The sequence below is a fragment of the Stenella coeruleoalba genome (genome assembly GCF_951394435.1).
Source record: "Stenella coeruleoalba genome assembly, chromosome: 2".
NCBI lineage: Eukaryota > Metazoa > Chordata > Mammalia > Artiodactyla > Delphinidae > Stenella > Stenella coeruleoalba.
The window spans coordinates 122,201,524-122,217,199 of NC_137147.1; the positions used below are offsets into that span (position 1 = coordinate 122,201,524).

The following is a 15,676-nucleotide window of genomic DNA, read 5'->3' on the forward strand; positions in this document are numbered from 1 at the left end:
ACTCACAATGAAAGATAAACATTTTTTCCTTAAAAGAAAGAAAGGAATAGAGATTTGAGCTCTCTCAAGAATAAGTCTAACTTATTATCCGTCTTGTTGCACACTGAAATGCCAGAGAGGCGGAGCGGGGTAGGGGGAGGGGGGAACTAGTTCCATGCTGAAACCGATCAACAGAGGCAGGCATGAGCAGTTTGCACGGCTGTTTCTTTCCCTTGTAAAGTACCGAGTTTCCAGCTGCGATTAAAGATACCCACCCAGGCTGGGCGTCCGCGGATTCTACAGGAGGCAGGCTGGGTCCGCTGCCTGGGGACACACACCAAGGGCTGCCTGCCGCCTGGGCTGAGCGGGCTTTGGTTTGTGCAAGGCTGCCATCGTGTGGCCGCCGTGGGTATCTCCCTGGGAAAACTGCCCACGCTCTCTGCAAATCTAAGATCACCGTTTTCTGCCACCAGCCAGAAGGAGGGCTCAGGACATCGATTACGAGGAAAATCAAGTTCTAAGGTTCCCATCCAGGTCTGAATCTTCTCAAAAATACCCGATGCTGAGGCAGCCTAAAACTCTGAGGGAAAATCTGTCTGAGGTCCAGTGCATAGCAATAAGTGTCACCACCGCTGCCAGACACTGAACCCCTAAGGCAAGCTTCTGCATGACCCTGGGTCCCCAACGTCCTCTGCCCACCTTGCATCTGGTTTTCTTTACTGAGCAGGATTTTAAGGTTCATCCATGTTGTAGCATGTATTAGCACTTCATTCCTTTTTATAGCTGAAGAATATTCCATTGTATGGCTATACGACATTTTGTCTATCCCCACTGCCAGTTGATGGATTTTTTAGTTGATTTCAGTTTTTGGTTATTGTCAACAATGCTGCTATGAACATACGTGTACAAGTTTTTATGTGGACATATGCCTTCAGTTCTCTTGCATATATACCCAAGAGTGGGATTTCTGGATCTTATGCTAAGTTTGGGGTAGAGCAGCCCACAGGGCACGGGCCCAGGATCTGGGCATAGCTTTCTTCCAAGTAATGACTTCCCTGTGAATTTTTCTATATATATTCATTGTAGAGTCAAATAACTTCCTCCCCGTTAACTCCCTTTAGATGGGAATAAAAGGACATGCATTTATAAAACACAACTATTACTACTGCAACACAGAAAGCCACCAAAGGAAAAGCAGATAAACTGGACTTCATCAAAATGTTGCACTTCAAATTACATCACCAAGAAAGTGAAAAGACAACCCATGGAATGGGAGAAAATACCAATATTTGCAAATGATGTATGTGATAAGAGACTTGTATCCAGAATATATAAAGAACTATTACAACTCAAAAATAAAAAGACAATCCACTTAAGAAATGGGCAAAGGAACTGAATAAACGTTCCTCCAAAGAAGACATAAAAAGGGCTGACAAGCACATGGAAAGTTGCTCCACGTCACTAGTCATCAAGGAAATGCACGTGAAAACCATTACAAGATACTAGTTCTCAAGCATTAGGGTGGGGCCATAATCACAAAGATCAAAAGCAAAGAGTGCTGGCTGGGATGGGGAGAAACTGGAACACTCCCCTATTGCTGGAGGAAATGTAAAATGGTGTATCACTTTGAAATATAATTTGGCAGTTCCTCAAAATGTTAAAAATAGAGTTACCATATGACCTGAAATTCCACACTTGGGTATAGACCCAAGAGAATTGAAGGCATATGTCCACAGAAAAACACAATGTTCATAGCAGCATTATTGATGGTTGCGAAAAACTGACATCAACCCAAAAGTCCATCAATCAAGAAATGGATTTTTAAAAAGTGGTATATCCATACAGTGGAATATTCTTCAGTTATTCTGATACATGCTACGACATGGATGAACCTTAAAAACATTATACTAAATGAAAAAAAGAAAAAGATGCAAATGACCACACGTTGTATGATCCCACTTCTATGACATGTCCACAACAGGCAATTCTGGAGAGAGAAACTAGAATTTGTGGTTGCCTAGGGCTGGGTGGTAGGTGGAAAGGGAGAGGCTGCTAACGGGTACACGGTTTCTTTTTGAGGTACTGACTGTGGTAGTGGTTGCACAACTCTGTAAACATACTAGAAACCACAACAGTATATACTTTAAAATAAACTTGATGGATTGTAAATTATATCTCAACAGAGCTGTTATATAATAACAGGCAAGAACATGGAGGAATGGAATAATAAATTTTAAAACGGTGATTTAATAAAACAACACACCAGAGAAGCAGAGTCAAGATGGCGGAGTGGGAGGACGCAGAGTTCACGTCTCCCCACAACTAGGGCATCTACCAGGTGGGGACTCCGATGCCCAAGGGAAAAGGAGGAACCCCCGAGTGACCAGGTAGGATGTGGGGGGGAGTGAGGGGGGAGGAGAAGTGGAGATCAGACAGGACCGGCACCCCTGAGGGGTGGCTGGGAGAAGGGAGGGGTTACCACACCTGGGGGGACCCTCAGAGGCTCAGAGGATCAGGGGGTGTGTGGCTAGCGTTTCTCCTGCCCACTCGGGCCCTGAGAAGCCTGCAGGGGCCCCGGGCCTCGTCCTCCACCCTCCGAGACCCCCTCTGGCAGCATGGGTCCTAGGGGCATAGGAGGGACAGAGGAGGGGGAAGAGGAGGAGAGGCAGATGAGGTGGGGGTACCCACCAGGACCAGAGGATCAGGGAAAGTGCAGCTGGTGTTTCCCCCGCCCACTCAGGCCGTGGGAAGCCTGCTGGGCTCCCAGGTCAGGTCCTCCGCCCTCCAAGGTACCCTACAGCCGTGTGGGTCCTAGCGTTGTGGAGGTGTGCAGGGAGAAGAGAAGCGGCGACCGGGGAGGGACCCTCCAGGGTCGGAGGATCAAGGGAGATGCAACTAGTTTCCCCTGCCCACTCAGGCCCCGGGAAGCTTGCTGGGGTCCCAGGCCGGGTCCTCCGCCTTCCAGGGCCCCCTCCAGCCCCATTGGTCCTAGGGGCATGGGGGGTGGGGAGGAAGAAGAGGAGAGGCAGATGGAGAGGAGCCCTCTGGGATTGGAGGATCAGGGGGGAATGCGCCTAGCATTTCCCCTGGCCACTCAGGCCTAGGGAGCCAGCTAGGGTCCAGGACCTGATCCTCAGCCCTCTGAGGCCAGAGGCACTTGTGGGCCCCACCGGCTGTGCTGAGCCTAAGCCCCGCCCCTCACCCCCACCCCCAGGGCCTTTTCCTGCATGTGGGTCCTAAGCTTAGACCTCGCCCACCACCAAAGCCCTGCCCCCCACAGCCAAGGCCTTTTCCAGCTTTTTTTTGCTTTCCTCTTTTTTGCTATTGTGGTTCTGTTTTACCTTCTGGTTGTTGTTTCATCTATATTTATTTTTTCTAACATAACTGTTAGTCTTCTAATCTTATTTTATTTTTTACTCTGTTATTGTTCTGCTTTTTTTTTGGCCGCCCTATGCGGCTTGCAGGATCTTGGTTCACAAGACGGGGGTCAGGCCTGAGCTCTGGCAGTGGGACCTCTGAGTCTGAACCAAACCACTGGACTAAAAGAGAACCACAGACCCCATGGAATATTCATCACAGTGAGGTCTCCTGGAGGTCCTCATCTCGGCACCAAGACCCAGCTCTACCCAACAGCCTACAAACTCCAGTGCTGGAAGCCTCAGGCCAAACAACCAGTAAGATAGAAACACAATCCCACCCAACAACAACAAAAAAATTAGATGACAAAAAAATATGTTACAGATGAAGAAGCAAGGTAAAAACCTACAACCAAATAAAAGAAGAGGAAATAGGCAACCTACCTGAAAAAGAATTCAGAATAATGATAGTAAAGATGATCCAGAATCTCAGAAATAGAATGGAGGCACAGATTGAGCAAATACAAGGAATGTTTAACAAAGATCTAGAAGAACTAAAGAACAAACAGAGATGAACAACACAATAACTGAAATGAAAAATACACTAGAAGGAATCAATAACAGAATAACTGAGTCAAAAGAACGAATAAGTGAGCTGGAAGACAAAATGGTGGAAATAACTGCCAAGGAGCAGAATAAAGAAAAAAGAGTGAAAAGAATTGAAGACAATCGCAGAAACCACTGGGACAACACTAAACGCACCAACATTCAAATTATAGGGTTCCAGAAGAAAAATAGAAAAAAAAAAAGTGTCTGAGAAAATATTCGAAGAGATTATAGTAGAAAACTTCCCTAATGTGGGAAAGGAAACAGCCACCAAAGCCCAGGAAGCGCAGAGAGTCCCAGGCAGGATAATCCCTAGGATAAACACACCAAGACACATATTAATCAAACTAACATTATATTCAAAGAAAAAACATTAAAAGCAGCAAAGGAAAAGCAAAAAAATAACATACAAGGGAATCCCCATAAGGTTATCAGCTGATTTTTCAGCAGAAACTCTGCAGGCCAGAAGGGAGCGGCAGGATATACTTAAAGTGATGAAGAAGAAAAACCTACAACCAAGATTACTCTACCCAGCAAGGATTTCATTCATATTTGACATAAAAAATCAAAAGCTTTACAGACAAGCAAAAGCTAAGAGAATTCAGCACCACCAAACCAGCACTACAACAAATGCAAAAGGAACTTCTCTAAGCGGGAAACACAAGAGAAGGAAAAGACCCATAAAAACAAACCCAAAACAATTGAGAAAATGGTAATAGGAACATAACAATAATCACCTTGAATGTAAATGGATTAAATGCTCCAACAAAAAGACACGGACAGGCTGAATGGATACAAAAACAAGACCCATACATATGCTGTCTACAAGAGACCCACTTCAGACCTAGGGACACATACAGACTGAAAGTGAGGGGATGGAAAAAGATATTCCATGCAAATGGAAATGAAAAGAAAGCTGGAGTAGCAATACTCGTATCAGATAAAACAGACTTTATTTAAAATAAAGACTGTTACAAGAGATAAGGAAGGACACTACATAATAATCAGGGATCAATCCAAGAAGAAGATATAACAATTATAAATATTTATGTCCCCAGCATAGGAGCAGCTTAATACATAAGGCAAATGCTAACAACCATAAAAGGGGAAATCAACAGTAACACAATAGTAAGGGACTTTAACACCCCGATTACACCAATGGACAGATCATCCAAACAGAAAATAAATAAATAAACACAAGCTTTAAATGACACAACAGATCAGATAGATTTAATTGATATTTATAGGCCATTCCACCCAAAAGTAGCAGAATACACTTTCTTCTCAAGTGCACACAGAACATTCTCCAGGATAGATCACATCTTGGGTCACAAATCAAGCCTCAGAAAATTTAAGAAAACTGAAATTGTATCAAGCATCTTTTCTGACCACAACACTATAAGATTAGAAATCAATTACAGGAAAAAAAACTGTAAAAAACACAAATACATGGAAACTGAACAGTGCGCTACTAAATAATCAAGAGATCACTGAAGAAATCAAAGAGGAAATTAAAAAACACATAGAAACAAATGACAACCCAAAACCTATAGGATGCAACAAAAGCAGTTCTAAGAGGGAATTTTATAGCAATTCAATCTCACCTCAAGAACAAGAAAAATCTCAAATAAACAATCAAATCTTACACCTAAAGCAACTAGAGAAAGAAGAACAAAGAAAATACAAAATTAATGCACAGAAATCAGTAGAAGGAAAGAAATCATAAAGATCATATCAGAAATAAATGAAATAGAAAACAAGAAAACAATAGCAAAGATCAACAAAACTAAAAGTTGGTTCCTTGAGAAGATGAACAAAATTGATAAACATTTAGCCAGACTCATCAAGAACAAAAGGGAGAGGACACAAATCAATAAAATTAGAAATGAAAAAGGAGAAATCACAACTGACACCGCAGAAATACAAAGGATTATAAGTGATTATTACAGGCAACTGTATGCCAATAAAATGGACAACCTGGAAGAAATGGACAAATTCTTGAAAAGGTACAATCTCTCAAGACTAAACCAGGAAGAATTAGAAAATATAAACAGACCTATCACAAGTAATGAAATTGAAACTGTAATTAAAAAATCTTCCAACAAACAAAAGTCCAGGACCAGATGGCTTCACAGGCGAATTCTACCCAACATTTAGAGGAGAGCTAACACCTGTCCTTCTGAAACTTCTCCAAAAAATTGCAGAGGGAGGAACACTCCCAAATTCGTTCTACAAGGCCACCATCACCCTGATACCAAAACCAGATAATGATATCACAAAAAAAGAATATTCCAGACAAATATCACTGATGAACATAGACACAAAAATCCTCAATAAAATACTAGCAAACAGAATCCAACAACACATTAAAAGGATCATACAACATGATCAGGTGGGATTTATCCCAGGAATGCAAGGATTCTTCCATATATGCAAATCAACCAATGTGACACACCATATAAACAAATTAAGGAATAAAAAACATATGATCATCTCAATAGATGCAGAAAAAGCTTTTGACAAAATTCAACACCAATTCATGAAAAAACTCTCCAGAAAATGGGCATAGAGGGAACCTACCTCAACATAATAAAGGTCTTATACGACAAACCCACAGCAAACATCATTCTCAATGCTGAAAAACTGAAAGCATTTCCACTAAGATCAGGAAGAAGACAAGGATGTCCACTCTCACCACTATTATTCAACATAGTTTTGGCAGTTTTAGCCACAGCAATCAGAGAAGAAAAAGAAATAAAAGGAATCCAAATTGGAAAAGAAATAGTAAAACTGTCACTGTTTGCAGATGACATGATACTATACATAGAAAATCCTAAGGATGCCACCAGAAAACTACTAGAACTAATCAATGAATTTGGTAAGGTTGCAGGATACAAAATTAATGCACAGAAATCTCTTGCATTCCTATACATTAACAACGAAAAATCAGAAAGAGAAATTAAGGAAATAATCCCATTTACCATCACAACAAAAAGAATAAAATACTTAGGAATAAACCTACCTAAGGAGGCAAAAATCTATACTCAGAAAACTATAAAACACTGATGAAAGAAATCAAAGATGACATAAACAGATGGAGAAATATACCATGTTCTTGGATTGAAAGTATCAATATTGTGAAAATGAAAATACTACCCAAAGCAATCTACAGATTCAATGCAATCCCTATCAAATTACCAATGGAATTCTTCATAGAATTAGAACAAAAAAAATTTTACAATTTGTATGAAAACACAAAAGACCCCGAATAGCCAAAGCAATCTTGAGAAAGAAACACGGAGCTGGAGGAATCAGACTCCCTGACTTCAAACTATACTACAAACCTACAGTAATCAAGACTGTATGGTACTGGCATAAAAACAGAAATATAGATCAATGGTACAGGATAGAAAGCCCAGAGATAAACCCACGCACATATGGTCATCTAATTTATGACAAAGGAGGCAAGAACATACAATGGAGAAAAGACAGCCTCTTCAATAAGTGGTGCTGGGAAAACTGGACAGCTACATATAAAAGAATAAAATTAGAGCACTACCTAACACTGTACACAAAAATAAACTCAAAATGGATTAAAGACCTAAATGTAAGACTGGACACTATAAAACTCTTAGAGGAAAACATAGGAAAAACACTCTTTGACATAAACCACAGCAAGATCTTTTTGACCCACATCCTAGAGTAATGGAAATAAAGACAAAAATAAACAAATGGGACTTCATTAAACTTAAAAGCTTTTGCACAGCAAAGGAAACCATAAACAAGACAAAAAGACAATCCTCAGAATGGGAGAAAATATTTGCAAATGAAGCAACTGACAAAGGATTAATCTCCAAAATATACAAACAGTTCATGGAGCTCAATATCAAAAAATCAAACAACCCAATTAAAAGATGGGCAGAAGACCTAAATAGACATGTCACCAAAGAAGACATACAGATGGCCAAGAGGCACATGAAAAGATGCTCAACATCACTAATTATTAGAGAAATGCAAATCAAAACTACAATGAGGTATCAACTCACACCAGTCAGAATGGCCATCATCAAAAAATCTACAGGGCTTCCCTGGTGGCGCAGTGGTTGAGAGTCTGCCTGCCAATGCAGGGGACACGGGTTCGTGCCCTGGTCCGGGAAGATCCCACATGCCATGGAGCGGCTGGGCCCATGAGCCATCGCCGCTGAGCCTGGGCATCCGGAGCCTGTGCTCCACAACGGGAGAGGCCACAACAGTGAGAGGCCTGCGTACCGACAGAAAAAAAAACAACTCTACAAACAGTAAATGCTAGAGAGGGAGCACATTGTTGGTGGAAATGTAAATTGATACAGCCACTATGGAGAACAGTATGGAGGTTCCTTAAAAAACTAAAAATAGAACTATCATATGACCCAGCAACCCACTACTGGGCATATACCCTGAGAAAACCATAATTCAAAATTCAAAAGGACATATGTACACCAATGTTCATTGTAGCACTATTTACAATAGTCAGGACATGGAAACAACCTAAGTGTCCATCAACATATGAATGGATAAAGAAGATGTGGTACATATATGCAATGGAATATTACTTAGCCATAAAAAAGAATGAAATTGGGTCATTTGTAGAGATGTGATGGACCTAGAGTCTGTCATACAGAGCAAAGTAAGCCAGAAAGAGAAAAACAAATATTGTATATTAACGCATATATGTGGAATCTAGAAAAACGGTACAGATGAACCTATTTGCAGGGTAGAAATAGAGATACAGACGTAGAGAATGGACGTGTGGACACAGGGTGGGAAGGGGAGGGTGGGACAAATTGGGAGATTAGGATTGACATATATACACTACCATGTGTAAAACTGATAGCTAGCGAGAACATGCTATAAAGCACAGGAAGCTCAGCTTGGTGCTCTGTGACAATCTAGATGGGTGGGATGGGGGAGGGAGGGGAGATCCAAGGTCCAAGAAGGAGAGGATATAGGTATACATATAGCTGATTCACTTCATTGTATAGCAGAAACTAAAACAACATTGTAAAGCAATTATACTCCAATAAAAAAATAAATAAATTTTTAAAAAATAAAAATAAAACACACCACGCACACAGCCTATCTGACAGTCTTCATGCACCCCTGCCACTTGGAAGGAACCCTGCACAGAGCCCCACACCGACAGGGCTGTGTGCTGCCAGGGAGAGGCTGCTCTGAGCTCCACGTTTCTCTCTAACGCCACGTGGTTTGTTCGTACATCTTTTTTTTTTTTTTTTTTTTTCCGGTAGGCGGGCCTCTCACTGTTGTGGCCTCTCCCGTTGTGGAGCGCAGGCTCAGCGGCCATGGCTCACGGACCCAGCCACTCCGTGGCATGTGGGATCTTCCCGGACTGGGGCACGAACCCGTGTCCCCTGCATTGGCAGGTGGACTCTCAACCACTGCGCCACCAGGGAAGCCCTGTTCGTACATCTTTAAATGAATTACATCAACACATCAGTTTTTCTTCCTTGGGAGGATTCTCTTATTGATAGTAACTTCATCAAACCCCTGAGCCACTTTGATCAGTTCATTTCCTCATAAACAGAAAGTACCAGTGATTTGTCTCAAACAGCGAAATGTTCACAGCTCACATCTACACCACGTGTGAAAGGTTACGTCTGACGTCACACACAGCAGCCCCTCCACTACAGACTTGAGACCACTGTGCCTCCTTCCCAGAGAGCCTACATGCACTGGGGGACTTTACATCTCCGTACGGAGCTCTAAACTTTCTGTTCAGTTGGACTCATCCCTCTTTCTAACGAATGTAAGAGAGACAAGCGTATTGGAAGATTCCAGGAGGGACCCTTCCAGAAAAGTTTCCTTGAGTCCAGGGACCATGCTTCACTTATCTGTATGTCCCCTGTGCCCAGCACAGGGCTTGGCCCTGAGCAAGCATACTGAATGTCTATTGTACAGCAGGATGGATAGATGGATGGATGGATGGATGGATGGATGGATGAATGGATGGATGGATGGATGGATGTGAACAAATGGGTAAATTCGTGGGTGGGAAGATGAGCGGAGAGATGGAGGGAGAGAGCAAGAGAGGGACAGGGAAATGGATGGGTGGGAGGATGGATGGATGGATGGACACATGGGTGAGTAAATAAGTAACAGAGGTCCCACCCCATGTACCCTTTAACCACTCAGGGAAGCAGCAAGTAAGTATCTTGCCAGCACTCGGCACCGGTCGTCTTCTTCCCACCCCCAGCCTCCAGGATGGACTTCACTAAATCCCTAAAAGGTTGAAACTGTCCTTCCACCCACCTCTCCAGGGTCTAGCAGCAGAGGAACAGAAGGAAGGTGTCACCCCTCACTCCTGAGGTGACATGTTACCATCCACCCCCCACCAGTTACCAAGGGCCAGGTCGGAGCTGACACTCAGCCACCCCAGGCTGACCCTGGTGGAGGCTCAGGGAGGCCCAGCGAGTGACGAGTGCTTAGAGGCCATGTGGGAAAGAGAGGACACCTGAGCTGAAACCAGATGTGTAAGCAGGAATGAGCTTGACTAACATGTGTGCGTGTGTGTGCGTGTGTGTGTGTGCGTGTGTGTGTGCGCGCGCACGCGCGCGCGCACATGCATGCGTGCAGGAGGGAGTGGTGAGGGCGGGGAAGGCAAAGACCCCCAGCAGACCCTAAGTGAGACCCTGGTGTGTCTGAGGATGGAGAGGCCCAGGCAGCCAGGCAACAGAAGACAGGGCGGGCGAGCCCAGAGGCAGGTGCGGCGTCAGCGGGGCCCTCTGTGACAGGCCCTGAGTGCTGCAAAGACAGTGTCGAGCCACAGAGGGGGTGGGGTGTCCTTGGTGATACAATCAGGTTTGCACTCCCCAGAAGTCAAGGCGGCACTTGGGTTGCCCGCCCCAGGACGACCTGACCAGCCTTCCCTGGAAAGAATCCTGCTGACCCTGGGAGAGCCCATGCTGACTGCGGAGAAAGCCCATCCCGATCTCAGGAGACAGGCTCTGAGACCTCGTGAAGCTGCCTGGACTGTGCCTTGCCCTGTGAACAGGCTTCAGCACTTGCCACGGCCAGCCTCGCCTGTCCTCACTGAGGTCTGGGGGGGCAGGAACCCTGACGGCGGCTGGGCACGTGCTGGAGCAGGGCTGTGTAGGTATGTAGAAAGGGGGGCTGCTGTCACATGCAGGCCAGGATGTCACCTTTACAGTCACCTTTATTAGCACAAGCCTGTCCGCTGAAGGCACCAATACTATAGAAGGGCCATCAGCCTGAAGTCCCCTCTGGTGGTTCCCTTGGGAAGTAGGTGCTGCTACGATCCTGGTGCCCGCCTGGAGTCCACTCTGAGCGCCTCCTGCACCAGCCAGACGTGAGCCAGAGGCCTGGATGTGCACCAGGCAGCCTGGTCCTGACCTCAGGGAGCTTCCGACGTGGCTGAAGCTTCTCCAGAAAGAAACATGTCTCCTTGGAAACCCCTCTGGTGTCTGGGGTCTCGCAGTTACAGCAGAGCTGTCATGGGCAAACCCCAGAGGGATTTCTGCAGTGTGGACGGGGCAGCCCTGGGCTTCCTTGTGCTGAAGAAAGAGGCGTAGTCATGTGGTTCCAGTGCAGTCTTCACAAATTCATCCTGAGCAAGAGAAACCATGTTAGGTTTAACGAATGGGCTTCTGAAATCTGAGCGTGGGAAAATGATTACTTGCCCCTGTACAGCACCTTCGGATTAAATGGGGGGCTTCTCAGGCTTCCCATCACCTGAGCCCACACATCAAGCCTGAGGTAGGAAGGTCTGTGTGGTCATTTGCTCCTCAAATGACAGCACAGCAAGGACAGAGGCCAGCTCCCAGCGACAGGAGCATGGAGTGGCAGGTAGCTCTCAAACCCACGTCCCCTGGAGCCTAGGCAAGCCTCTCGGTGGACTCAGCTCAGCCTCTGCGAGTTAGGGGTTAGGAGCTGGGACGCATGTGCTTCCGCCACGACCCTGGGGGCAGCCCAGCATCCACCGCCGTCCTCTTGGCTTCCTTCCCCTCCTGCTCAGCCCAGCATGCTCTCGCAAGCCACCCAGCTGCTTCTGTCACTGCGCAATCTTGATCATTCTTCTCCACTTCTTCTCCACTGATCCTCTCCTGAAACCAGAAAAGAATCAACAGAGCATCCCAATTAACACAGGCCTGGCTGCGCCCCGCACCGCGAGCTCAGAGTCAGAGCAGGCGAGCCAGGTTCACACACCAGGCCGGCCGCGGGGACACCGTGTTCTGTACATAAGATGCTCTGAGCACAGATTTACTGATGGGAACATATATTTAGTGGTGGGACATGAAGTCCTGGCCCGGGGAGATCCAAGAGAGAACAAGGCAAGGAGGCACTACTATAAAAGTGGGGAAGCGCAGACTTCCCCAGACACACGCCCGCAGGCGTCAGGTCACACTGGACACCTCCTGCTTCCTCTAACGGCCTTCAACGTTTAAAAGGAGAGTCAGAGATTAGCAAAGAGGCAAAGCACACGCTCGGTTCAGTAGCCTGACAGCCCATCTTTCCACTGTGACCCAAGGAACAGGAAGGCCCTCCTCTGCCAGATGGCTAGAACTGATGTCAGACACTAGTCAGCTTTTCTAAGATAATCCAGCACTTTCTGAGATGTTTTATGCCTTTGATGTTGGGTCTTCTATCCCAGAACCATCTGTTTTCCAATATAAGCAGCATTCCCCACAAAATGCATTTGTAAGTTTTGGAGTTTAATGTCATTATCGTTTCTTTAGGGATTCCAGAGCAAAGGCCCTTCCACGCCAGCAAATGGATGTCAGCACAATCACCTTGTGTGGACAAGTGTCTGGCTTGGCCTCAGGAAAATACTCATGGAATCGTATCACTCCAAAATCTTATAAACTACTGACGACAACAGGCCAGCAAGGAATATTCAGGAACCATCCTTACCCGCGGTTCTGTCTACCATTGCTCTGAACCATCTCATAACCTAATGCCCTATTCCATTTTCTAGCATCTGGGCTTGAGGGGCGGGGAAGGAAAGAAAGATAAATTTGTCCACACATTAGTTCTGCTTGAAAGATACTGGTCCATCACAGAATCTGAAATTCAGATTTTTCAGTATTTCCTTAACAATGCAAAATTACGGCTCATTCCCATGTGTTCTCTGTTTAGTTTTGGCTTTGTCAGAGCTGGTCTAGCTTAGAGAAGAGGACCGTGAAAAGTCTAATTGCAATGGCCTCTCCTTCCACTGCAGCTCGGAGATTCTGAGCGTAAATCAAGGGCCTACTGCCCCAGAGGAGCCCAGAGCAGAGGTGTTTAGGAAACTTCATGAGCATGACACAATGACTAGTCCTAGAATGACACACATTTGTCACTGTACCTTGTTGTCTTCTCCATTATGGGATATTCCGGGTCCACCGTCTTGAGAAGTGCACCCAAGAGCAGTCACTTCCTCCTTGGAATTTCCTGGGTGAGCTGCCCTCCCCAAGCAAGAGAGTAGGGTGAGCAAATGGGGTGACTCCCAAGGGACTGGACAGTCAAAAGATTAATAATATAATGGGGACACTTCCAAAAGCAAGGAACCCCACGACCCAGTTCTATCCTTTTGACTTCACCCTGACACCTGCTACATGCCCCCCAAGGACAGGAAAACCTTCCAGGTATTGGGAGAGTGGTTCTATTCAAGCATTTCTGAGCTGGAATTTTGATCTATTCTCCCAACTATTCAGGCATTAAATGCAGTCAGATCTCCCATTCTATTCCTTGGCCCCCCTCTTTGCTCACTGGAATTCTTACTCACAAGAGAGACCATAATCACACATGTTAATTCAGCCTCTCTCCCCGCTCCTACAAAATCAGTACCAACTTGGAAGGGGGTGACTTTCTTATCCTACTGTGCACCTCCCCACACCCCAAAATCCATATGTGGAGGTGTGGTGAGGAGTTCAGATCCTTTAAGAAAAAAATATGCAGTTTTCCATTTGAGCTGAAAATACAAATGAAACACATGAAAATACAAATGAAACACATTTTTCGAATAAAGAATATTACTTGTTACCTATATAAGTAAATGTTTAAAGTTTATTTCCAGACTCTATAAATGAGGAAAATTTGGTTTGGCAAAATTGAATCATAAGCATCTAAAAATGCCAGCCCTCTTTAGCCTTCTCTGATATGTAAGATTTTATATAATACAGTAGTAGCTGCCCATGTACTTTCCTTCACAAAAACCGTAAGCTCATAAATGAGCTCAGATACTTCTCAGCCAGCCTCATTGACTACTGTATCCGGATCACCTGGACACTTCCCAGTGCTGAGAAATGCTCTGTTAACAGTAATCAACTGAATGAGTGAGTGAATGAATGAATGAGAGAATGAAGTAGATAATCCATTATCAACTTTCTTCCTTTCCTGATGTGTGAAACTTTGGTGTCATGTGTTATGGATGGAAGTATGTTAATAGCTATCAAACTTTCCCTTGTACTTTATTCCTAAGCAATGAAGGTGCAATACTTTTTTTTAAATTAATGATAATTTGGACTCACGAGGATGAGAATCTGAGAAGCAGTCACACAGGTAGGTCAAAGGCAGATGCCTATGATTTACCATCCGATGCTGCAGCAGATAACAGTGGCCACTAGAGGGAGCCACACAACCTTTCAAAGAGCAGCATTAGACCAAAAAGCCCATCCAGCGTGGTGGTTCTGTTCTCTGCCCTTCCCAGCCTGGCTCACCCCCATATGCTTGCTCTTGCTACTGCTCTGTGTAATGCCTGACTCTCCAGAACAAGCTGAAACAAGTTAGAGCTGCAGTCTGCTAAGCATCAGGCTTTTAGAAAAATGACCCCACTTCCTCAGCTCAAATATTTCACATCTCTTTATGTACATTCCCTCCAGCTTTAAAAATTAAATACAAACAGAAGAAAAGTATTTTCCCCATGGATGACAGCTGAATCTATTAAAACTTCACCTGGAAAGAAAGCAAAAATATAACCTAAAAATGAAAAAAAAATTCTTTTTTAATCTGTGTGCAATTACTTCCTGCCTCCAGCAACTTTTTCCGTTAACAACAACAACAAAAAAATCGACTGTTGACGTATTCAATTTCATCCCCCCCCCCCCCGCCCCGCCCAGTAAAGAAACTTAGGCATGTGCAAGCTAATGGGGAAGTCACATCGGACAGAATTCTGACCCTATTGGTCAAGTTTCAAAGGCTTCATATGTAACTGAGTATAGGAAGAAAAAAGTTTCCCACAAACTCCTTCTCTCAAAAGGTCTGAATAACCCTGTAAATATTTTCAGGGCCTTTATAAGCCACAGATGTTATCAACACTCAGGACCGTGCAAACTCTAAAATCCCCAGTCCACAAATGACACTGCTTCAAAAACAGATTTTAAAACATTTGAAAGGAGAAGTTAATTTCCCGCTGAAATGTTGTGGAATGTTGTAATATGTCCACACCTTAGTTAGAATGTGAAAAGCAACGGGCCCCACCGGGCTTCTGGCTTATAGTTCTATTTCTGTGGCCCATGAAATTGTAGGAAACCTCCTAAATAATAGTCAGAAATAAAGGGACAAAAGATAGAATTTGAAAAACAGAACGATTCAAGAAAGCAACTCTAAGAATAACTGATTAAAACTAAAATTAAAATAAGTGGCCTCGTGACATTTCCAAGGAAGAGAAGATTCCAGAATCTGCATTGTTTGGTGATGGGTGGGAAAACCCAGTGGGCTAACATTTGCTGATTTCCGTGAGG

General features: G+C 44.4%; 1 protein-coding gene across 4 annotated transcripts in view; it reads right to left on the reverse strand.

Annotated features, from left to right (window-relative positions):
• Nucleotides 1-10,404: 10,404 nt before the first annotated feature.
• Nucleotides 10,405-15,676, reverse strand: part of LOC307181710 (protein FAM169B-like) — an 84,675-nt gene continuing 79,403 nt past the window's right edge. For all 4 annotated transcript variants that reach the window (XM_079912444.1, XM_079912443.1, XM_079912442.1 and 1 more), the window contains 2 exons: nt 13,300-13,394; nt 10,405-12,058 (listed from right to left, as the gene is read on the reverse strand). In XM_079912444.1, the coding sequence (XP_079768570.1) occupies nt 11,879-12,058; nt 13,300-13,394 (275 nt within the window). In that variant the 3' untranslated portion in view covers nt 10,405-11,878. The remainder of the gene's footprint in view (nt 12,059-13,299; nt 13,395-15,676) is intronic.